At 40.4% G+C, this 24,549-nt stretch overlaps 1 protein-coding gene across 1 annotated transcript in view; it reads left to right on the top strand.

Moving 5' to 3' along the window:
- LOC139550736 (potassium voltage-gated channel subfamily B member 2-like) overlaps positions 1–22,616 on the top strand; it is a 28,826-nt gene extending 6,210 nt beyond the window's left edge. Inside the window, exon 2 of the mRNA XM_071361846.1 lies at positions 18,486–22,616. Coding sequence (XP_071217947.1) covers positions 18,486–20,369 — 1,884 coding nt within the window. The 3' untranslated portion in view covers positions 20,370–22,616. The remainder of the gene's footprint in view (positions 1–18,485) is intronic.
- The last annotated feature ends 1,933 nt before the right edge of the window (positions 22,617–24,549 follow it).

Here is a 24,549-nt window from a genome sequence, read left to right as displayed (position 1 = left end):
ATAGTAGAATTGTTTTTCCCAATTGTGTTGTTGATGCGTATCCTTTTTAAAATTCTTTCACCCATTTACATCGATTGACCTTCAATTGGAGCTGATAATGTCATATGGGTCATAGGGCATTGTTCTCAAAGAAAGGTACCGGTTTTTCACTAGCTCATGTGGCTCAATTGCTGTGGTCTGGAACATGTACTATAGTAGTACAGGGTTATCTTAGCCTTGGCTAGATTGGAATTTTGTGCATGGTAAATCTGTATCCCAACGTTTTAGCTTTTTTGAGAGATGTCTTTCAATCCACCTCAATGTACCCACTGGATAGAAAGGTCACACTTTTGACATGGGGACCTGATCAACTCAGAGCATTTAATGAAGTGCTCTTTATATATTCGGCAGCCATGGGAGTATATTCACACAGGCAAAGTTGAATCATTTTTATACCAAGGATGTTATCCTATTATTGATATATGGGATGAGGGATTTTGAGTCTTGGCAAGTAAACTGCACCTCTCAGCATAATCCATTTTGCCTTCAGTTCATATAAGCATGGCAGTTCAGTTCATATAAGCATGGCAGTTCAGTTCGTATAAGCATGGCAGTTCAGTTCGTATAAGCATGGCAGTGCGATGCGCAGGAAAACGTCAATTGCATCTGTGTGGTAATGTGCCACCCTTTATATAACTATTTGTCTCATCCCTCCTCCCCTCTCCTCTATCTGCAACTACCTCAATATTAAAAGCTATAACCAGGAAAAAATAAGCCCATCAAGTCTCATCCTGTGTCACTTTATACAGGCACGCTCACAGATCGGGCTCTACCTGTGCAGAGCACAGCACTTTTTCCCTTCCTGTCTCTGAAGTGTCCTTTTGTTGCTGTTGTTCTGAACCCACTAACTGCAAGTTGTCATAAATATGTGTGTTAAATATATGACATTTAATTAGCCATTAAGATGTGGCCATCTATTGCTTTTATGTAACTTAATGATGAAAGTCATAACTGCTCAACAAGTCTTAAACATTATTAAACAAATGTTGCACCTGCCCCCCAAAAGATCTTTGCACGGCCCTGACTTCATATATGCATTGTGTTGCTAAGTCATTTAATTTAAAATGCCCTTCACATTCCACTATAGTAGCCAGTTGTTAAAATTCAAAGCATGAGCCGTCCTTTTACTTTTTAGAAACTGCTGGTTAAACCTTTCAAATAATTACTCCCATTTTTATCTTAGATTTACATCAACTTTGAGAGAATTTCATTCCATTATGGCAGATATCTGGACCTTTTTAGAGCTAGACTTAACCATCAGTGACACTGAGGTTGTTCAACATTACTCAGATGCCAAACAGTGTCTTCTCTCTCAGGTTAGTCTTAAAGGTGAAATGTTTGTAGTTTGACCTACTGTAAATTCGTTTTTCCTCATTTTTGGAGGTGTACAGATTGAATGAGTCGGTTGATCCTCTTCAATAAACACTTGAAAGTCAAGATCATGCGATTTGATAAACGTACTTTAAATATACTTTTTTTTGCTTATTTTTCATTCTTATTTGAGAAATCATACAGTTGATTGCGTGGCTTGAGGGTGGTGAGTGTGATATGATTTATTTGACTGCAGTTGGCAGGCTGTAGGCCTACAGCACAATGGCACATGAAAGGAACTGGGCACTCTACTATAGTTGGAAATCATTGCCCTGAGTTGAGTAGTCTATTTATGGAGTGGGTAGCAATCGAATACGTAGTAATATGCAAATTAGTTCTGCATTAGCAGATAACATACGCATGTTGTTTTTTTGTTGTGATGTATAAGTATGCTGTGGCAGTCTGCTCTTCTCCATTCAATGCAATACTGTGTGGTGAGCACATGGCCATTGCAACATCCAATGTTTGTCCCTAAAACAGAATACCTTGGACATAAATATCAGTTCAGTTTACATGCTGTGTTGAAGTACAGGTTGCCACTCATCACGTCGTCTGAATCTATGTCACATGTTCATGTCACCTAAATAACCAAGCTTTTGGTTGGCCTGTATATCGTGATGACCAATAAGACACATGTATTTGACTAATTACTATAATCATGGCCTTCTCCCCTTACACAAAGAGACACCATCACACCCTCGCCAACTAACTGAACACAATCCAGTGGGCTTTGGTCTACATAGATCACAGTCAGGGACCATCGCCTGAGCCAACATGGTCTAAATAAAACCTATTTTGTGGGGTAATAGCATGGTGTCTTTGACCATAGTAATGAACTGTGAAATCTATGCAAATTCCCTTCATACTGCAATGTTATATTGATAGATTTGAGTGTCTATATGCATATTCACTGTATATTTATAATTGAGTCATTGTATTGCTAAGAAACACTAATATTTTTGGTCTCCAATCCAGTGGTACATCCCTCATCAATAGTGAACATGTACACACACATATATACACAAACACACAAGGCTTGATATTGGTTATGTTAAGTATATAAAACCTTATGTAGGCTATATAACCATTTTCCAGTTGCTATTGTTGTACAATGTCCTGAAATGCCACTCCTCCGCTGTGCCCCTTACTCAGCAGAATCTCCGTGACAAATGTGGTGGGTTGGCTCCAGCTACATCTCACCTATAAAAACACTGCTAATCCAATATATCCTACGTCACTTTTCCATAAATACCCCCTGACATTGATCAAGATGTTCTTGAGTTTCCGTGCTCAGTTTGTTTCCCCTCCGAGACTTTTGTCAGAGGAAATCTAACCTTCAGTCCTTACATCCTTTGCATTGAGATGGTATTGGGGGGGGGGGTTTAAAGCATGTTGTTTGTCTTGCTGCTTTTTGTCTTGTTGTTTATCAGATTTCTAAACTGTGAGCTCTTTGCTGTATGACAAGTATACCCCAGAGGAAGTAGGCTCTGTATGTCAGCCATTTTGTTATTGGCTCAGAATAGATATTTTATATACTGTAGGATTCATTTTTGCTGGCTGTGTACTGGCATACATTTTACGGGCATACTTTCATCTCAATTAATTATTTCAGTAAATTACATTTGGCCTTTGGCAGTTATGATCACAATATTGCTACTGGACTTGAGGTGAAGTCGGTTTGAGGTGAATGTGGAACTGTAATACTGTTTGACTGATAGATTTACTGTTATTTGCACATCATTTTTACATGAAATTTTACAAGTGGTGTTTCTCTTTTATGTCATAACCATAACACTTGTGATACAGTCATTATTTTGATGAAGATTCCCTTCTAACAGCTGTGTTAAGCCACAGTTCTCTGCCTTCCACACGTCTTCATTTCCTCTTCGATGTCGCTGTAAATCCAAACTCCTGTCGCAGATTATAGCTGGAACAAATCCCTGTGTTCTGCGAGATTGAACCTCTACAAACTGGGAGCCTTTGTTTTAAGTTTAGCAGCAACCCAAGAGCTAAACGTAACTGAGTGGGAGGAAGGCACTGGCCAGGGCTTAATGAGGGAAATCCAGATCTTTCAATTAATCTGCTTAACCCTCAGTAGCCAGATGTTCCCAAGGACTGCACCATGCCGGTCCAGGTCACACATGCATGCAGCCTGGTGGGGACAGAGAGAAACACAGCTGAGGCAGCTCAGCCAGCGTACTAGCCCCATTGTCCAGCGGTCCCACCTCTCACGTACTGTATTGGATATCTCCGCCACTCATAACCATAGAGCATCATGCTCAGATTGAGCCATGATCAATCATCACACTCAGGGTTATGTTTTGAGGGATTTCTGTGTATGAATAAAGGGCTTTATTGTCAAAGCATATTATAATTAAAATGTGGATTAGCAGGGTATAATACTCAAAGCTCTTAGACTGGGTCTCCCGAATGGATTCCCTTGTTGGATCTTAAAATCGCCAAAGGGCATTTTCTAAATACAGAACATACCTATATCTGCAATACCAGTCAAAAGTTTGGACACACCTACTCATTCAAGAGTTTTTCTTTATTTTTACTATTTTCTACATTGTAGAATAATAGTGAAGACATCAAAACTATGAAATAACACATATGGAATCATTTAGTAACCAAAAAAGTGTTAAAAATAAAAAACTATTTTTGATTCTTCAAAGTAGCCACCCTTTGCCTTGATGACAACTTTGCGCACTCTTGGCATTCTCTCAACCAGCTTCACCTGGAATGCTTTTACAACAGTCTTGAAGGAGTTCCCACATATGCTGAGCACTTTTTGGCTGCTTTTCCTTTTCCAACTCATCCCAAACCAGCTCAATTGGGTTGAGGTCGGGTGATTGTGGAGGCCAGGTCATCTGATGCAGCACTCCATCGCTCTCCTTCTTGGTCAAATAGCCCTTACACAGCCTGGAAGAGTGTTGGGTCATTTTCCTGTTGAAAAAGAAATGATAGTCCTACTAAGTGCAAATCAGATGGGATGGTGTATCGCTGCAAAATGCTGTGGAGCCATTCTGGTTAAGTGTGCCTTGAATTCTAAATAAATCAGACAGTGTCACCAGCAAAGTATTCCCACACCATCACACCTCCTCCATGCTTCACGGTGGGAACCACATATACAGATATAATCCGTTCACTCTGCGTCTCACAAAGACACAGCGGTTGGAACCAAAAATCTCAAATTTGGACTCATCAGACTGCACAGGAAGAAACGTTCAAAGTTCTTGACATTTTCCTCATTGACTGACCATCATGTCTTAAAGTAAGGATGGACTGTCATTTCTCTTTGCTTATTTGAGCTGTTCTTGCCATAATATGGACTTTGTGTTTTACCAAATAGGTCTATCTTCTGTATACTACCCCTACCTTGTCCCAACACAAATGATTGGCTCCATACGCTTTAAGGAAAGAAATTCCACATATTAACTTTTAACAAAGCACACCTGTTAATTGAAATGCATTCCAGGTGACTACCTCATGAAGCTGGTTGAGAGAATGCCAATAGTGTGCAAAGCTGTCAAGGCAAAGGATGTTTAACACTTTTTCGCTTACTACATGATTCCATATGTGTTATTTCATAGTGTTGATGTCTTCACTATTATTCTACAATGTAAAAAATAGTAAAAATAAAGAAACACCATGGATTGAGTAGGCGTGTTCAAACTTTTGACTGGTACTGTATTTGATGTCAAATTCAAATGACTTTTTTGTCCCAGAGAGGGAACTTATTTTTTTAAATCTGTAGTTTTATATGAAAATATATGTGATCTATATGGAAAATAGTGAATTGTTATTGCTGTGAAAAATATATTTCCTGTAGACTACAGATGAATCCTGAAATATTCTACAATAACTGTTGTAGATACCCATAGCGATATTTGTCTTGAGAAAGTAATGAAGGTGACATACTGTACATTGTCTATTGATTCACCTTATTATTTCCTTTTTACATATTCAATAAAAATACAACAAATGTGCCTCAATGGTAATTCCTCCACTCCACTGAGAGCTCCGTGGCCAAAGAGAAAGCTCTGTCATTTGCATTTACTTAATTAATGAGAGCTTTGTCAGACTGTGCTCTTTTAGTGGGTAAAGATTGTCTGTCAGGACTGTTGGGGGATAAAACCACCCAGAATGTTTTGCAGGAGAAGAACAATACGGGTGTTTTATAACTATTACACAGCGTATCAAAGAAGACTCTTACACCTTAGCCATGAAGGTGCATTCTTGTGGCTGAGTGTCTGATGATCCTTTGGCGGTCCCTCCCTGTGTGTACACGCATGCCCTGTCCTGGAATGATCTCAAGACGTAGGCTAGCTATTTCTCTGTATCCAGATCACTGTTCATGTAATTAAGTTTGTGCAGATCTAAAGATAAGGTCAGGAAGAAGCTAATCCTGCTCATTCCACCCCCCACACCCTCACCAGTGATGTCTGTCTGCCTGGACTATATCTAAATGCACCACACGCGCACAAGGCCCATGAGTGAATTACTCTGTATTAAGTGCTTGGGTAGTATATCACATAGCAATGTGAGGGTAGAATCTATAGAGAGAATCTATAGAATCTATGAATGGTGTAAATGCCATGTGGTGTCATAGACAAGACAAAGACACATGGTGGTGGCCCACTAGTGTGGTTTTCACAGAAAAGTTGTGTAAGTGTATAATGTTGAATACTGACTTCAGTGTCCTGCCTGTGAAATAGTCCAACTTTTCAGCATAGTCTTTGCCATTATTGTGTTGTTTCTTCATGTACAGAGTGTCATAGACATCAATAATTTCCCTGTGAAATTTCTACGTGAAGCAGCATGAATTTAGATTAGACCACTTTGATCCAAAGTGTTGTACTTGCACTTTGATCCACCTGATGGGTGATAGTTCAGGTCACACCATCACAGCCAATAGGCATAATGCTGGATGACCATTGACTTGACCTCAGCAACCATGACTGTAGCCTAATGGGTTGTTCATCCTGACATGCCCGAGACAATCCCTGCGTCACGCGATTCCTACAGCCAAGGCTTTTCAGAGGCTTTGTCTTATCCCTCCCTACACTCTTAGAATAAAAGGTGCTATATAGAACCGTACCCTTTCCTGCAGTCAAATGACCAGATCTCCATCTAGTGGCCTCATGGGTGGAATGTTATTAACCCTTGGATGCGTATGGTCACATATTTGTGTCTTCACAACTCTATTCCTCAATTTTACCATTTATTGTAAAAGATAAATGCAAACATCATCCAAGCATCATACGGAACACATCCACAGCCAAACTCATTCCATAAACCAATCTAAATAACAGGTTGCGTTGACAAAAAAACAAAACATAAGTTAGCGACCTAACAGTTAGACTTGTTAACAATGTACCACATATCTGGTGAGCACAAGGGAGAAATGTAATATTGTTTAGAAAAGAGACACGTATCAGCGAAGCTAACAGCAGCTAAATTCTTTATGATGGCAGCCATGTTTGACAAGAGAAAACTCCCTAATCCCAGAATGGCATTCACTATAAGACGCAAATAAACTAAGTTAAAGTCAAAGATGGCTTCACCCATTGCCCGAAATATATGAACCTTTTGAACGGTCATCCAACTCAGAATTCCAACTCGGGAACTCTTTCTAGTGCTCTGACATTCCGACCTGAAGATCACTGACGTCATGATTTGACCTCATATTTTTCAGAGTTCGCAGTTGTCTTGAAAGCACCATAAGTCAGTCAATTGAACCATCTCTTCACCTTGTTGTGTTATAACATCTTTAGTCTGACAGGTGCGTTGTATGATGTCAAAAACATGGTGCTACACATTGCTATGTTTCTGGTAGCCTCAGACAATAACATTGACGTACAGAATACGCTGACTCGGTGAGCGAGTTTATAAGGAAGTGTATAGGAGATGTTGTACCCACTGTGACTATTAAAACCTTCCCTAACCAGAAACTGTGGATTGATGGCAGCATTCGCGCAAAACTGAAAGCACTTACCACCGCATTTAATCATGGCAGGGCGACTGGAAACATGCCCAAATACAAACAGTGTAGTTATTCCCTCCGTAAGGCAATCAAACAAGCAAAGCGTCAGTATAGAGACAAAGTGGAGTCGCAATTCAATGGCTCAAACACGAGACATATGTGGCAGGGTCTACAGACAATCATGGATTACAAAAAGAAAACCAGCCCCGTTGCGGACACTGACGTCTTGCTCCCAGACAAATTAAACAACTTCTTTGCGCGCTTTGAGGACATTACAATACCACCGACACGGCCCACTGCCAGAGACTGTGGGCTCTCCTTCTCTGTGGCCGATGTGAGTAAAACATTTCAACGTGTTAACCCTCGTAAGGCTACCGGCCCAGACGGCATCCCTTGCCACGTCCTCAGAGCATGCGCAGACCAGCTGGCTAGTGTGTTTACTGACATATTCAATCAATCCCTATCCCAGTCTGCTGTCCCCACATGCTTCAAGATGGCCACCATTGTTTCTGTTCCCAAGAAAGCTAAGGTAATTGACGTAAATGACTATCGCCCTGTAGCACTCACTTCTGTCATCGTGAAGTGCTTTGAGAGACTAGTCAAGGATCATATCACCTCCACCCTACCTGTCACCCTAGACCCACTACCAATTTGCTTACCGCCCCAATAGGTCCACAGACGATGCACCCTGTGCAACTGGTTCCTGGACTTCCTGACGGGCCACCCCCAGGTGGTGAAGGTAGGAAACAACATCTCCACTCCGCTGATCCTCAACACTGGGGCCCTACAAGGGTGCGTTCTCAGCCCTCTCCTGTACTCCCTGTTCACCAATGACTACGTGGCCATGCACGCCTCCAACTCAATCATCAAGTTTGCAAACGACACTCCAGTGGTAGGCTTGATTACCAACAACGACGAGACGGCCTACAGGGAGGAGGTTAGGGCTCTCGGAGTGTGGTGTCAGGAAAATAACCGCTCACTCAATGTCAGCAAAACAAAAGAGATGATTGTAGACTTCAGGAAACAGCAACGGGAGCTGTTGCACCCTATCCACATCGACGGGACAGCAGTGGAAAATGTGGAAAGTTTTAAGTTCCTCTGTACATATCTCCGACAAACTGAAATGGTCCATGCACACAAACAGTGTGGTGAAGAAGGTGCAACAGCGCCTCTTTTTTGTTTTGAGGGTGTTACCCGGAAGACGGTCAATGTTATTTCAACAGCCGAGACAGTATGTAGCACCAACACTTTCTATGAATACCTTTTTTAAGTGAATAAGGTGCAACAGTGCCTCTTCAATCTCAGGAGGCTATAAAATGTTGGCTTATCACCGAAAACCCTCACTAACTTTTACAGGTGCACAATTGAGAGCATCCTGTCGGTCTGTATCACCGCCTGGTACGGCAACTGCACCGCCCACAACCGCAGGGCTCTCCAGAGGGTGGTGCGGTCTGTACAACGCATCATCGGGGGCAAACTACCTGCCCTCCAGGACACCTACAACACCTGATGTCACAGGAAGGCAAAGATCATCAAGGACAATAACCACCCAAGCCACTACCAGTTCACCCCGCTTCCATTCAGAAGGTGAGGTCAGTACAGGTGCATCAAAGCTGGGACAGAGAGATTGAAAAACAGCTTCTATCTCAAGGCCATCAGATTGTTAAACAGCCATCATTAACACAGAGAGGCTGCTGTCTACATACAGACTCAAATCATTGGCCACTTTAAAAAATTGATCACTAGTCACTTTAAATAATGGCACTTTAATAATGTTTACATAGCTCGCATTACTCATCTTATATGTATATACTGTATACTGTATACTTTACTATCTATTCTTTACTATCTTTCGCAACTTACCTGCTCTATCACTGCTCATCCATATATTTTATACTTATATATTCTCATTCCATTCCTTTACTAGATTGTGTGTATTAGGATTTGTTGTGGAATTGTTAGATATTACCCTTTTAGATACTGCTGCACTGTTAGATCTAGAAGCATAAGCATTTCGCTACACTCGGAATAACATCTGCTAACCATGTGTATGTGACCAATAAAATTTGATTTGATTTGAGCTGGCAAATAGCTTAGCAGTAGCTCATCATAATCAGTACAACTTTCATAAAGGTATTTTACACACAGCATTACAATCTATGCAAGAATTGGAATACTGTACATGCTCTGTCACCAGTACTTGAAAACATGAATAAAACAGTAAATACATTATGCTCCATACATACATGTGGTATGCTGCAGTAGAAACGACAAAACAATTTACAGAAAATAAGGCACTTACTTTGATAGGAACGCACACGCATGTCCAAAGTTATTATTTGTAAGGAAAATAAGAATGGAGGCAATGCGGGCACCAGTCAGAAAATGTGCCAGGGGGAAAAAGTTTGTGTAAGGCCTGTTCTGACTAGAGATGTGCAAATGTCTGCATACTTGATCTCGGGAAACACGAGAGAAGTACTTGGGCACTCTTTAAAGAGAGAAGTTTGTCCGGCTCAGTAAAGCCTCAAACATAAATTGTCCGCAACAGGGGCATGGGTGACTCCTCATTAATTCTTATGTGAATTAACGAGGAGGCTGAACACACCTCAATTCAAACTGTTGTTGCAAAATAAAACTTGTTACCAAATTGAAACAGCCTATAGATAATTAGCAGGCAGCGTGCCTTGGTTTGAGGGCAGCGCGGGTTAACTGTCCTGTTGCTTAACAATCACATTTTGAAACAGTGAGTGGATTCTGACATCACCTGCATTAAAAAAACTCAGCGTGGGCTTCTTGATTTTGTCCGTCCACACCAGATGCGATCAGGACACGCAGGTTGATTTTGTCCGTCCACACCAGATGCGATCAGGACACGCAGGTTGATTTTGTTCGTCCACACCAGATGCGATCAGGACACGCAGGTTGATTTTGTCCATCCACACCAGATGCGATCAGGACACGCAGGTTGATTTTGTCCGTCCACACCAAATGCGATCAGGACACGCAGGTTGATTTTGTTCGTCCACACCAGATGCGATCAGGACACGCAGGTTGATTTTGTTCGTCCACACCAGATGCGATCAGGACACGCAGGTTGATTTTGTCCGTCCACACCAGATGCGATCAGAACACGCAGGTTGATTTTGTTCGTCCACACCAGATGCGATCAGGACACGCAGGTTGATTTTGTCCGTCCACACCAGATGCGATCAGGACACGCAGGTTGATTTTGTCCATTAACACCAGATGCGATCAGGACACGCAGGTTGATTTTGTCCGTCCACACCAGATGCGATCAGGACACGCAGGTTGATTTTGTCCGTCCACACCAGATGCGATCAGGACACGCAGGTTGATTTTGTTCGTCCACACCAGATGCGATCAGGACACGCAGGTTGATTTTGTCCATTAACACCAGATGCGATCAGGACACGCAGGTTGATTTTGTCCGTCCACACCAGATGCGATCAGGACACGCAGGTTGATTTTGTCCGTCCACACCAGATGCGATCAGGACACGCAGGTTGATTTTGTCCGTCCACACCAGATGCGATCAGGACACGCAGGTTGATTTTGTCCGTCCACACCAGATGCGATCAGGACACGCAGGTTGATTTTGTCCGTCCACACCAGATGCGATCAGGACACGCAGGTTGATTTTGTCCGTCCACACCAGATGCGATCAGGACACGCAGGTTGATTTTGTCCGTCCACACCAGATGCGATCAGGACACGCAGGTTGATTTTGTCCATTAACACCAGATGCGATCAGGACACGCAGGTTGATTTTGTCCGTCCACACCAGATGCGATCAGGACACGCAGGTTGATTTTGTTCGTCCACACCAGATGCGATCAGGACACGCAGGTTGATTTTGTCCATTAACACCAGATGCGATCAGGACACGCAGGTTGATTTTGTCCGTCCACACCAGATGCGATCAGGACACGCAGGTTGATTTTGTCCGTCCACACCAGATGCGATCAGGACACGCAGGTTGATTTTGTTCGTCCACACCAGATGCGATCAGGACACGCAGGTTGATTTTGTCCGTCCACACCAGATGCACGCAGGTTGAAATAGCAAAAAGAACTCTGAGCCAAGTGATTCATTTGGGGACAGGTCGAAACACATATGAAACATTCATGGACATTTAGCTCTACTCCGACAATTAATCCACAATTAAATCTAGTAATTTGTCCTAGTTCATTCTTCTTCTGTGGATTTTATATGGCGTTGGCAACCAACTTTAAGATGCATTTCTGCAACCAACTGGACTGGAGTGTGGACCTCCTTCATCTTTCAATCACCCACGTGGGTATATGCTCCTAAAAACCAATGAGGAGATGGGAGAGGCAGGACTTCCAGCGCATGAAGCATCTAAAATAGAATCAAGTTCTATTATAGCGCTTGGCTATGCAGATGCTCGCGAGCAGTTTGGTTGAAATTATTGAATAACGTGTATGTGTACATTTATTTTTCAATGCTCGCACATGCAACACTGTCGGTGTGGTGAGCTTGTTAGAGATATTTGGAATTCATTTGTCATAAATTCGTAATTAATACACTTTTTTTTATAAACGCTGAAAATTCAATGTTTCTATGTCAAACAGTTTTGTTATTTTTCAGTCTTCTGTGATGTATATAAAGTGTAATATTGGGATGCAAACTCAAAATTGAATACATTTCAACTCTATATCTGACATGTTACAGGTGCCTTCTTTTTTTTGAACCCAGAACCATGTGTGTGAGGTGTATACTTTAGTTTCAAAGTAGATGTGTTTAAGACTACCAAGAAACACTCTGTGTGACCCTGATTTAGCCGACTGCAGTAAAATTGAAGGGTTATTTGCCTGTCCCCATAGGAGAACCCCTTGAAGAACCCTTTTTGGTTTCAGGTTTTGATTGCAGGGTTCCATTTAGAACCGTTTCTACAGAGGGTTCTACATGGAACCCAAAAGGGTTCTACCTGGAACCAAAAAGGGTTCTCCTATGGGGACAGCCGAAGAACCCTTATGGAACCCTTTTTTCTAAGAGTGTACCTCTGCATCACATAATGACAGACTCTCTCTACGTCTCTCTCCGTAAAGCTCTATAAGCAAGCCACCTTTCTTTAATTTGTTCTCAGTTGAACATTTGTATATTTTTTTAAAGTTTTGAAATGTTCTTACATCTGATATATTTCCAATGATTTGGGTTATTTGGGATTTAATTATGTAGTAACATAGTTGTTACATAGTTCTGGCATATGAACTTTTTCCACCTTATTAATATTAAAACCAAGTACAATTATCATTGATACTAATTGTAGGTAGCTGAAGTTTGTTCTCAGTTGAACATTTGTATATTTTTTTTAAAGTTTTGAAATGTTCTTACATCTGATATCTTTCCAATGATTTGGGTTATTTGGGATTTAATTATGTAGTAACATAGTTGTTACATAGTTCTGGCATATGAACTTTTTCCACCTTATTAATATTAAAACCAAGTACAATTATCATTGATACTAATTGTAGGTAGCTACTCATTGTGTTGAATTATACATTATTTTCATTAAGTAAATAACAGGTAAACACCTGGAAGTACAGTAGGCCAACCCATTTCTACTTACCACATCATTTCGTAGTAAGAATCTGTCAAATACCATCTAAAACAGTACTGTAAAATAAAAATAAACATTACCAATACTTGTATGGATTATGGTACTTTATAAGTGGAACCAACATATATATTATGTTTTACCACCAGTTGTGGCTCATTTATTTTTTGCCTCGTCTTGGCAGGAGGCTTTCTCAGAAATAGCTGGCAGCAGATGCAGGCGGTTGTCAGCAACTCACGTGGCAACGGCAGGCTGTCACAGCTATGGCCACTCTCCACTGTAAATCACCTTATGTGATCTCCTGGACATTTTTTATTATTATTATAATTTTTGTATCACTATATGTAGATGCAGGTATAATAAGTCAATATAACCCCCAACCCCCTGTCCTCCAGAGGACCATAAGTATAGGAGCTTCTGCATGTGCTTGCGTTGTCTTGTCTCTGTGAGGAGGACATTTCAGGATAATTATAATAGGATTTGGTGGCTATCTATAGTAAGGATAGAGAGAGGTTAGAAGTGGTTACTCATTCTTTCCTCAACAGGAAGAATCAACCAATAATCTGAAACTTCTTCTTCAGTCAACATTGTAATTCTAAACAAAAATGCCAGCCAGACAGTATATTGTGTATAGAAAGCTGATTGTGTATAATAATTGATTAATGAAACTCATTGTGATCCATACAGTATGGTTGTATGGCTATGGGCTATGAGTAGAGACTCAAAGTTAGCATGTATTAGCCTATACATATAATATTTATGTTTCAAATAACAAAGAATACATGACAGTTAATAAAGTCTATAATTGCATTTGCTTCATGGGATGAGGGAAACCCTTCCAGAAAGGGATTTTTCTGTGTAACCATCTCTCACAAGGCCAAGAGTTCCATTATTAGCTCTCAATAGCCAGTCAATAGCTCTCCCCCCAAAATCTTTCTGTGCTAAATACTACATTATGGCCTGGCCTGTTTGGGATATACCAATATACACTGACTATACAAAACATTAAGAACATTAAGCTCTTTCCATGACATAGACTGACCAGGTGAACCCAGGTGAAAGCTATGATCCCTTATTGATGGCTCTTGTTAAATCCACTTCAATCAGTGTAGATGAAGGGGAGGAGACAGGTTAAAAATACATTTTTAAGCCTTGAGACAATTGAGACATGGATTGTGTATGAGTGCCATTCAGATGGTGAATGGGCAAGACAAAATATTGCCTTTGAACAGGGTATGGTAGTAGATGCCAGGCCCAGGTGCACCGGTTTGTGTCAAGAACTGCAATGCTGCTGGGTTTTTCCCCCTCAACAGTTTCCCGTGTGCATCAACAATGGTCCACCACCCAAAGGACATTCAGCCAACTTGACACAACTGTGGGAAGCATTCGAGTCAACATGGGCCAGTATCCCTGTGGAATTCCTTTGACACCTTGAGGGAAAAGGAGGGTGTTCTGCTAGGAAATGTTACTGCTAACTCCTAACTGCATTATCTGCAATGAGGGATCTGTCTTTTTACGTCATTACTTCTCCCATTCAAACACCTGTGCATCTTTTAGATGAGTTGAAATTGGCAACTGTCTGTGTGACTGAATCTCCAACAGACAATCCTGTATTTAGGGTTGCTAAGCTCCGGTAATTTACCAAAGTTACTGGAATCTTCAGTAATTTGGGTAATTAACAGAAAATCTATGGCAATCTATCGTAATTTGGTCATTTATACTTGAATAACTTCTAAAAAGATGTATTCATATATAGTATAAAAAAATATGTCTGTCCATGAGTTTCTAGTAGATAGACCACATGGTTTAAGAGAAAATAGCATCTAATCAATAATGGTATTATTTTCTATTAACTCTGCAACTATTGACTTTTTTTCTCAACTGCCACCAGTTTGACACCAAAACATTGAGAACAAATACATATTGACATTGTGAAATATATACAGTGCCATTGTGAAAGTAGTCACACTCTTGACTTTTTCCACATTTTGTTGTGTTACAGCCTGAATTTAAAATGGATGAAATTAAGATTTTGTGTCACTGATCTACACACAATACTCCATAATGTCAAAGTAGAATGTTGTTTGTAGAACAAGAATTAATAAAACATTAAAAGCTGAAATGTCTTGAATCAATAAGTATTCAACCCCTATGTTATGTCATGCCTAAATACATTCAGGGGTAAAAATGTGCTACCCCATATCTTTACCCCACACATACAATTATCTGTAAGGTCCCTCAATCGAGTAGTGAATTTCAAGCAGAGATTGAACCACAAAGACCAGGAAGGTTTTTCAATGCCTTGCAAAGAAGGGCAGCGATTGGTAGATGTGTAAAAATAAAAAAGCAGACACAGAATGTCCCTTTGAACATGGTGAAGTTATTCATTTGCATTTGGATGGTGTATCAAAACACCCAGTCACTCCACAATACTAACCTAAATGAAAAGAAGGAAACCTCTACAGAATACAAATACTCCAAAACATGCATGCTGTTTGCACGAAGGCACTTAAGTATTACTGCACAAAATATGTTCTGAATACAAAGCGTTATGTTTGGGCCAAATCCAACACAACATATCAGTACCACTCTTCATATTTCAAGCATGCTGGTGGCTGCATCATGTTATGGGTATGCTTGTCATCGGCAAGGACTATGGAGTTTTTGTGTGGGATACAAATAAACTGAATACAGCTATAAGCACAGGCAAAATCCTAGAGGAGAACCTGCTTCAGTCGGCTTTAAAACAGACACTGGGAGACGAATTCACCTTTCAGCAGGACAATAACCTAAAACACAGAGCCAAATCTACACTGGAGTTGCTTACCAAGAAAACATTGAATGCTCCTGAATGGCCTAGTTACAGTTTTGACTTAAATCGGCCTGAAGATCTATGGCAAGACTTGAAAATGGATGAATAGTAATGGTCAACAACCAATGACCTTGAAAAAAGTTTTACCACAAGAATAATGGGCAAATATTGTGCAATCCAGGTGTGCAAACTCTTAGAGACTTACCCAAAAAGACTCACAGCTGAAATCGCCGCCAAAGGTGTTTTTACAAAGTATTGACTCAGGGATGTGAATACATATGCAAATTAGATATTTCTGTACTTCATTTTCAATAAATAAAACAAATCATTAAGAAGTATTGTGTGTAGATGGGTGAGAGAATTCTTTTTTAATCCATTTTGAATTCAGGCTGTAAATGTGTAATAAGTCAAGGGTTATAAATACTTTCTGAAGGCACTGTAAATGTGTGTTAAAGGGATATTTCATGCTGAAACCCTGGTATTCACTAATTTGATGGCTTATATTTAGGATAATGTTTCAGAGCTTTGACATTCCATTTTTTATTTTATTTAATATCGTCTTATTTAATTATTTCATATATTTTACATTTGATAAATCCCCAGAGGGCTAGAGATAATTATAGACACCTGTGATAATCTGAAATACCCAAAAGGGCCACTAGATGTCTTGTCATAGATTACATAAAATCCTTGAAAGATACCAACATTCTGGTAGTTTACTGGTACACTTTGAAAGTTTCGAGTAATATCCCCTCCCTTTGCAACCCTAACTATACTTTCATGCCATAGTTTTTTGTTGTTTCTGTCTGCTAATCACAATTGACTTTTTTTCTACAGAGGCGTTGGAGATGCAGATCTATTTCGGTGTCGGAGTCCTTTGTAACCTGAGGTTAATTCTCCTCTAAAGCCGTGATTAAGAGAGTGTTTCAGGGAGGTAAAGCCCATGTGATGACAGTGTCACAGGCCTTGGGAACCCAAGCCAAGGGGGAGGGAAGGAGGGAGGGAGGCTGGACCGACCAGGTATAGCTAAGAGGGATATAATAAGCGTCTATTTCCACAGGGCACTAAACCTGTGCCCTTGTCTTGATGACAAAGTGAACATACACACAACTCACAGGTTTGACCTTTGTTAACCTTTGGTATGTGCTTATGTTAGTGCTTATTTAATCTGAGCAAGATGGCCGTTGACAAAGACTTCTTAGAACCGTGACACAATAAAGGGCAGACAAAAATCTATATACTGTTAATTAGCGTTAACTGATGTGGTGATTTGTTTGTTTCCTCCATCAGTCAGATATCCCTGATTTAAGTGTTTCTTGGGGTAAGGAAAGAGTGGCAAATGTGCTGCAGAGAGTTGACAGGATATCTACTTTAAGCATTGATTATCAATCCATAAGCGAGCCTCTGCTACCGGCCACATTTAGCTGGATGGGAGGAAATATTGCCTTCTGCTCTGTCATCTGTGCCTTACACAACCATTTCTGGTATTGCTCACATCATCATACATTGGGTTATACAGTATATACAAGTTTAAGTTGCAGCTCCATCTAATCAAAGGATGTTGTGTAATAAATAAATACAATTTGGTTGCTATACTGTCGCTAAGTAACGTACCAGTAATATCATAGTAAAACTAAAAATGACTTTATAGTTAGACGGATGTACTAACAAATCTCTCCCTCGAGGTCAGGGCACCTTACGAGGCTGCTCTGCCTCTGTCAGACCAATATGACCACCCCACTGTAGGGTTAAGGGGTTGCATGGGGAGAACAATCCTAGACCCTGTGAAGACAGTGATAGCTGAGGTGTGGTAGTTGATTTACTTGTAGAAAATCACTAGACCTTAAGCAAAGTCAGCAGTCAACTTACTGGTTGATTTTTAGCTGCTTATACCTGCTCTTATTGATCCTCCTGGCAAAGCTAAATGTGAAAAATTATCGATGTCACTCACTATCTGTTCACTTGAAGGCATAATGAAGGTTTTCCAGGTACCTCAGTAAGGAAGGCTTAGTTCTGAGAAACAAGTTAACTAGAATTAGTAACCAGTATGTTCTTTTAGGCTTGCAAGACGATGTCAGGTGGAAATAATGCATTTGTATATATGTTGATACCAAATCAAGTCTTCAGAGATTTAGAGACAGGAAATCTCGAATCAGTTTGATTCATGGTACTTGAAATTTCGCAATGATTTGTTTTCAATGAATGGAGGATATTTTCTTTCCTCAAGAGAACACATTGAAACATGAAAGAACCACTTGCAAAATGCTTAAGTTTGTTTACTTAATCAAAACTGTTAACCTCAGACAAATATGACATCACTTTGTGGATTGTCTATGTATGTAGAAGACATGATTTTATTGTTATTGTAGCTTCACCTCCCAAAGTTGGAAATCCTTTATATCAAGCAATGCTAATGTGACATGCTGATATGAACCTTGTTTATTTCAAATTCCTATTCCAGATGTTAACATTAATCTCTTCTACGTTCAGTGGACCTTTTGTGTACCCCCTTGTTTAGTGGATGAAACATGGAGATGATGAAATCAATCCAACCACATACTATGGCATTTTCTAGTCGCATGACACATACATGTGCACCACACACAAGCACACACGTAAAAGGAGTTGTTTCAACTCTCTCATCATGACTAATATTAAATTGTTTCTTTGTCTTTCAGTTCCTGGCCTTTGTCTCCGTATTCTTCATCGTTCTATCAACAATCTCATTATCACTCAATACCTTGCCGGAGCTACAAGTCGTTGATGAGTTTGGACAGTTCAATGACAATCCCAGCCTAGCGCATGTTGAAGCTGTGTGCATCGCCTGGTTCACGATGGAGTACCTCCTCCGCTTCCTCTCTTCTCCTGACAAGTGGCAGTTCAGCAAAGGCCCACTGAACGTCATTGATTTACTAGCTATCCTGCCCTACTATGTAACTCTCTTCCTGACCGAATCCAACAAGAGTGTTCTGCAGTTCCAGAATGTCAGACGAGTGGTCCAGATATTTCGTATCATGAGAATCTTAAGAATTCTAAAACTGGCCAGACATTCCACTGGACTGCAGTCCCTTGGGTTCACCCTTCGGCGCAGTTACAATGAATTGGGTCTGTTGATATTGTTTTTGGCTATGGGTATTATGATCTTCTCCAGCCTGGTATTCTTTGCCGAAAAAGATGAAGATGCCACAAAATTCACTAGTATTCCTGCTTCATTCTGGTGGGCTACCATTACCATGACAACTGTAGGTTATGGGGACATATATCCACAAACTCTTCTTGGTAAAATAGTCGGCGGGCTCTGCTGTATTGCAGGTGTATTGGTCATTGCATTGCCCATCCCCATCATTGTGAACAACTTCTCAGAGTTTTACAGGGAGCAGAAGAGACAGGAGAAAGCCATCAAGAGGAGAGAGGCCTTGGAGCGGGCCAAGAGGAATGGCAGTATTGTTTCTATGAATCTGAAGGATGCGTTCGCTCGCAGTATGGAGCTTACGGACGTTATGGTGGAGAAAGGTGGCGAGAAACGGACGATGGATAACCATCTCTCGCCTAGTAGGTGGAGCAGTAGGCACGGCAACTCTGAGGTTAGTCCAAAATCCCAGGCGAGGTATAAAGAGGTTGCTCAACTGGGATCTCCAGATAGGGTCAATCCACCAAGAACCAGCCCACAGCACCTGAACGCCCAGATATTGGAGGAGATGTACAACAAGATGACGACCACTGCCAACATTGGCTCTGGAGCTCCACATGAACAAGGACAGAAGCTTGAGGAAGTAATGGAAATGAATGTAGTGTCTTCCGGACTAAAGCCCCCCCCACTCAAGGAACGAGCCATGGGTGACCTCAGGAGCCCATCCAGTGTGGACAGCTTCGCCAGCTGCACTACAGAGTTCAGTGTGGCAGAGAGCAGTTCCCTCCTCCCCAACGTAGCAGGACGGAGGGCTCCTCCTCCCCTCGACCTTAGCCAGATCACCTCTGTGGAACCAAAAACCACAGGCAAAGTTCAGCCGGCCAACATCATCAAGGAGGGTCTTTATGAGTTTGTCTCAAGCAATCCAGAGGGGGCGTCACAGGGGGAGGATAATCAAAGCTTTGACATGAGCATCGAAAGCATCCGCAGTTCTCTCAGAGGCAACAACCCACAGAAGACAAAATCTCTCAAAGTCAATTTCAATGAATCTCAGGGAGAGGTGCCATTAACACCTCCCAGCACTAAGTCCCCTCAGTCTCTCAGTGCAACTCTGTCTCCACCAGGATACCAGCCCTCCCCACCCCCAGGCCAGGGCCCGGTGACCAGCCCATGGTCTCCAGGACAGTCAGGCCAAGGAGAGGATGGAGCCCAGGGCTTAGAGGGAGAAGGTCCACCTTCCATTTTAAGCCACAGTGGGAATCACATGGACAGGGCCGCCGTCTTCAGCCCTTTGTCACCTAAATCCCTCAACTGCACTACTCAGGAAGTGGTCGTCGCCGGCAACGGGGAAAGAGAGACAGGCAACAGCCAAAAGGAAAACCACATAGTTCTGGATGGAAGTCTATCTCCACCTTGTGAAACAAGCATGTGACTAGTATAGGTGGAAGGTCAAGGAAAGAGGAAACAGATGCTCTGTTTGTGTATGAAGAAGAAAAAGAAGCACACTAATGTAGTGAATAATAAGTTGTCTGCATGGCTTGACAAGTATTATTTCTGATAACATCACTGTTTCTGAAGACCTATGAGAACTGCTGTTTGCTGCAGACGTGGAACTTATAACAGTGGATTTTACTATAAGGCTCCAATGTGAGCAAAAAAACAACCTAGTATGAATGAGGACATTTATGAACAAATTGTACATTATGGTCCAGGACTTTTTACGTAGCAAGTTATCCATTGCAAGTTTCTTTGTTTTAGCTTGCTAGTGTGTTGGGACAAGGACATCATCTGAAGAGAGAAATGAGGAAAGGCTTTGGGATTTTTATATAAGGGCTCATCATTTGTGGAACAGTATCAATGTCATATCATATTCTGTTACTTGATATGACTTGCATTCATTTGCTAAGTTTAATTTACTTCTCATGTTATTGTGTCTGTTTAGATTTTGCATTGTTCTCAATCAAGTCAACCAAGAGATATACTGTATATGGAACAAGCAACAGTCTCTTAGTTCAGGGAAGCAAAAATAAAGTGCAGCATATTATATAGCAATTCTATATGGAAATAGACCAATAAGACAGTTTTAATAATAGCCTATACATGACTATCTATGATTGCTTTCTAATACTTTCTATTCTACTATTTTATATTCTGTTCGTGAATGAGCTTACGTCCCTAATTTCTGTGTTTAGCTCTGTTGTTGTGCAACCCTTCATCCTCAAGGCAACCTCAAGGATTTACACTATGGCAAAAGTGATTAGATAATGACAACCATTATACTTAAGGGAAGAAAGTATCATACAGAAGCACTTCATTCACTTAGATACAGATCATATCAACTGAATGGTTATTCAAGTTCTTCACTAAAATGGACATGCATTATTGCTGAGTACCAGATCCATTCTGATCAAAGGAAATCTGTTGTTACATTCCACACTGTATTTATGTTGTTATAATGCTGCCTTAGAGAAGTGCAGAAAATGTGTTGGGTATGTATGTATGCTAGTTGGAACAAATACTGTTTATGTGATGTTTGATGTGTCAAGGTGAATTTATATTGTATGGGGATGATTGCTAGGTCCAATACAGTACAGTACTCAGGTAGAAAGTATAACACTGCCCTCTACAGACGGAGGATTTTAAGGCACTAATCCAAGAATTCATGCATATCTCTAGTTGGAATTCCTCTTAATATTGAACAAAGTAACATCTTTATTGATTCATTGTGCATTTTAAGTTTTGCATGGCTGACCTACTCAGTAAATGGTAGACATCTCAACTGTTGCAGCTTTTAAAAAATGATGCTGACAAGTCTGAACTGAATCAGGAGGGTTACTGCGGACAATCGAAATACTACAGTGTATTAACTATATCAACTACTGTGCTTATATTATATTTAAAGTAGATTATGCTACCATATTATGTTTTGTTGGTTCACTCGTATGATTGATTCTATTTTTCTAAGATAAAATAGATCAGGATTGTAATATGTCCTGGTACATTTTTGAATTGTGTGCCTTTTCATAAATATACATTTATGAGAAGGCGAAAAACCTACATAATTTGGCTGGTTCATAGAGATCTATAAATAATGTATTTCTAGTAGGGATACATATGAGGGGATGATAAGCAAATAGCTATTGTACCAAGTTCTCTGGTTTTGTATAACTTGAAAGCTTTGTCATATCATGGCTTACTTCCTCCTTTCAAAGTACCATTTGCTGTCAGTAATGTACAGTACAATACAGTACGGTGCAGTAGGCTTATGTTAGATCATAATTGAGATGTCAGGGAAAACAGGAAAAGTTACTGCACTGACACACCCTGGTATGACACCACCTCTTATCCACCAAGTCGTCTGTAAAACGATTTGTATTTTTGTTGTAATTATCTTACATTCTTTTGTACAGTTAGCTTGATCATACTCACATCCTCAAATCAATACTTACAACCACAATATACTGTAGGTAACTCTAGGGTCAATTCCTCAGTTATTTTTCTTCTGCCTGCTTTTTTTGATGTTCCCTCCATCCCAATATACTTTGGTTGTTTTAACGGTATGTGACCATAGTCATCTTTAATTGTTAGTCAACATAACTTGATAGTGAATGAATAGTAACTTATTGTTTTACAATAAGTTTATTACCATATGCAAGACAAATAAAATTTGTTCATGTGACCCTTTGTAATGTGTCTGCTTGCAGAGTGGTCCTCAAGATTCTTTCTTTACATGTCATGGACATTTTCAATAATAAGGTGAATAAACTAGACATATACAGTATGAGAGGACAGAAAACATTTTTTGGGGGGAAAATGTGTTACATTCCCTATTGAATGATACTGTGTAGTAGGCTCTATCTAGGAACTGTACAACCAAGTTCATCATGGGGAGCGCTCAATTCAGTGATAATCAATCAACAACTGGCTGTTATCAAATTCACTTCAATAAAACAGCAATGAACCAAGGATATGTTTAAGGGGAGATCCTTTGGTGATGATTGAACAGTGAACAGAAAATATAGTTTACCAAGCTACCAATTACTTCACATTGGGAGAAGTTAAGCTAAACTAAACTACCCTTAAGAAAAATATAGTTTACTTAACTAAAGTTACTTTGAAAAAGTAACTACATCCAAACTACTTTGTGAAAAAGTATTATATGTAAATCTGAAATGTCCTAGGCTACAAATTGCAAGAACAGATCACTTTGGGGTCATATGTTAACAGAATGTCTAATTTAGCTTATTAAAGGAGCTACATTTAGAAATTGTGCACTGTATTTGCAGAAAATGTCCATAACATATCTACAGTAATAATGGAATGATACTGGTTCACAATATTTTTTCACAGAAAATGTATTTTGGGCCAATACAAAACCGCAGTCTAAAATGCAGACTTTCTATTTGACAACAAAAGCCAGACCGGTGAATAGTGTAAGGTATCATTGTACTATCTAAATTACTGTGAAAAAAAATATCATTTTTCCAGCTGTTTGAAGTTGGTGGATGAAACTGAAAGTAAAATAGTCTCCACCATGATTTCCGGGATCCTTGGGACGTAACCACCATTAGTCCATGCTATCTGGAAACCTTGGGACGTCGAATAGCACTAACCTCTCCACAGTGTTTCCGGGGGCTCCGTACGGAGGGTGTAATGCAATAGCGGAGCCTTCAGAGGCTATATTGAACTCTGTACCGCATCGCTGTGTACCTCATAAATGTTGTAACAATGCGGAGGGGCTCTTTATAGCTCCGTATAGCTCCGCATTTACATGATTGGTTGATGGTAGGTGGGGGCTGTACGTCCTGTATAAACACAAACTCACTTCCTTGACAACTTCATTTACAACAGCTCCACGAAGCGCAAGTATGAATGCCCTGACTTCTGCAGAGGCCGCATCTAAAAGCTGTACGGCCAATGCAGACGCCAGAATGACCATAAATCGGCTTTAAGTGTTGTTGCAATTCACCTAGCTTCCACATGGGTGAAACATTCTACATGTAGCACCTTTAAACACAAAAATGATGTTTCAAGTGAGAATTGGGCAGATCTGAAAATGCCTGCTTCACCCATATTTTATTTCCGCAAAGAAGTGTGTAGTTCTAGTAGTTAGTTACACCGCTACATGGTAAAAAGTTTGTAACTACTGAAAACACTACAAGGTTAAACTACCAACTACCTGGTATGATGTTGCATTGATCAGTTTAAATTATTTTAGCATTTTGACTAAAGTCAGCCTTTAAAGTAACTGTCCAGTGTTTGCAAATTTCTATGAAATATGACCTATAAATAATTACAATGTGAGTGAAATAATTTTCCTTTACAAAAGTGGTAATTATGTTTATATTAAACTCTGATCGGTTGTTTTGGGCCCAGGCCCGCAGAGCTTTACTTGTACCCACTCCGTCAATTTCAGTCAGAAAATAGAAAGTGACATATGATGAGAATCGAGCTCAAATCTTACTGCTGGCGATGTCATAAGAATGCCCCGGCAAACAAAAAACGTGATAAAATGACCCTAGCGCTCGAGTTAAGATTTCAGTAATTAAAAATCAGTTTAGCCATTTTCGCACAGTGAGGTACTACCTAGTGGACACGCCGGGAATCAGACA

This window comes from Salvelinus alpinus, chromosome 23 (genome assembly GCF_045679555.1).
Source record: "Salvelinus alpinus chromosome 23, SLU_Salpinus.1, whole genome shotgun sequence".
NCBI lineage: Eukaryota > Metazoa > Chordata > Actinopteri > Salmoniformes > Salmonidae > Salvelinus > Salvelinus alpinus.
Note: the sequence above shows the minus strand (reverse complement) of the source record. Positions and strands in the feature narration are given on the sequence as shown.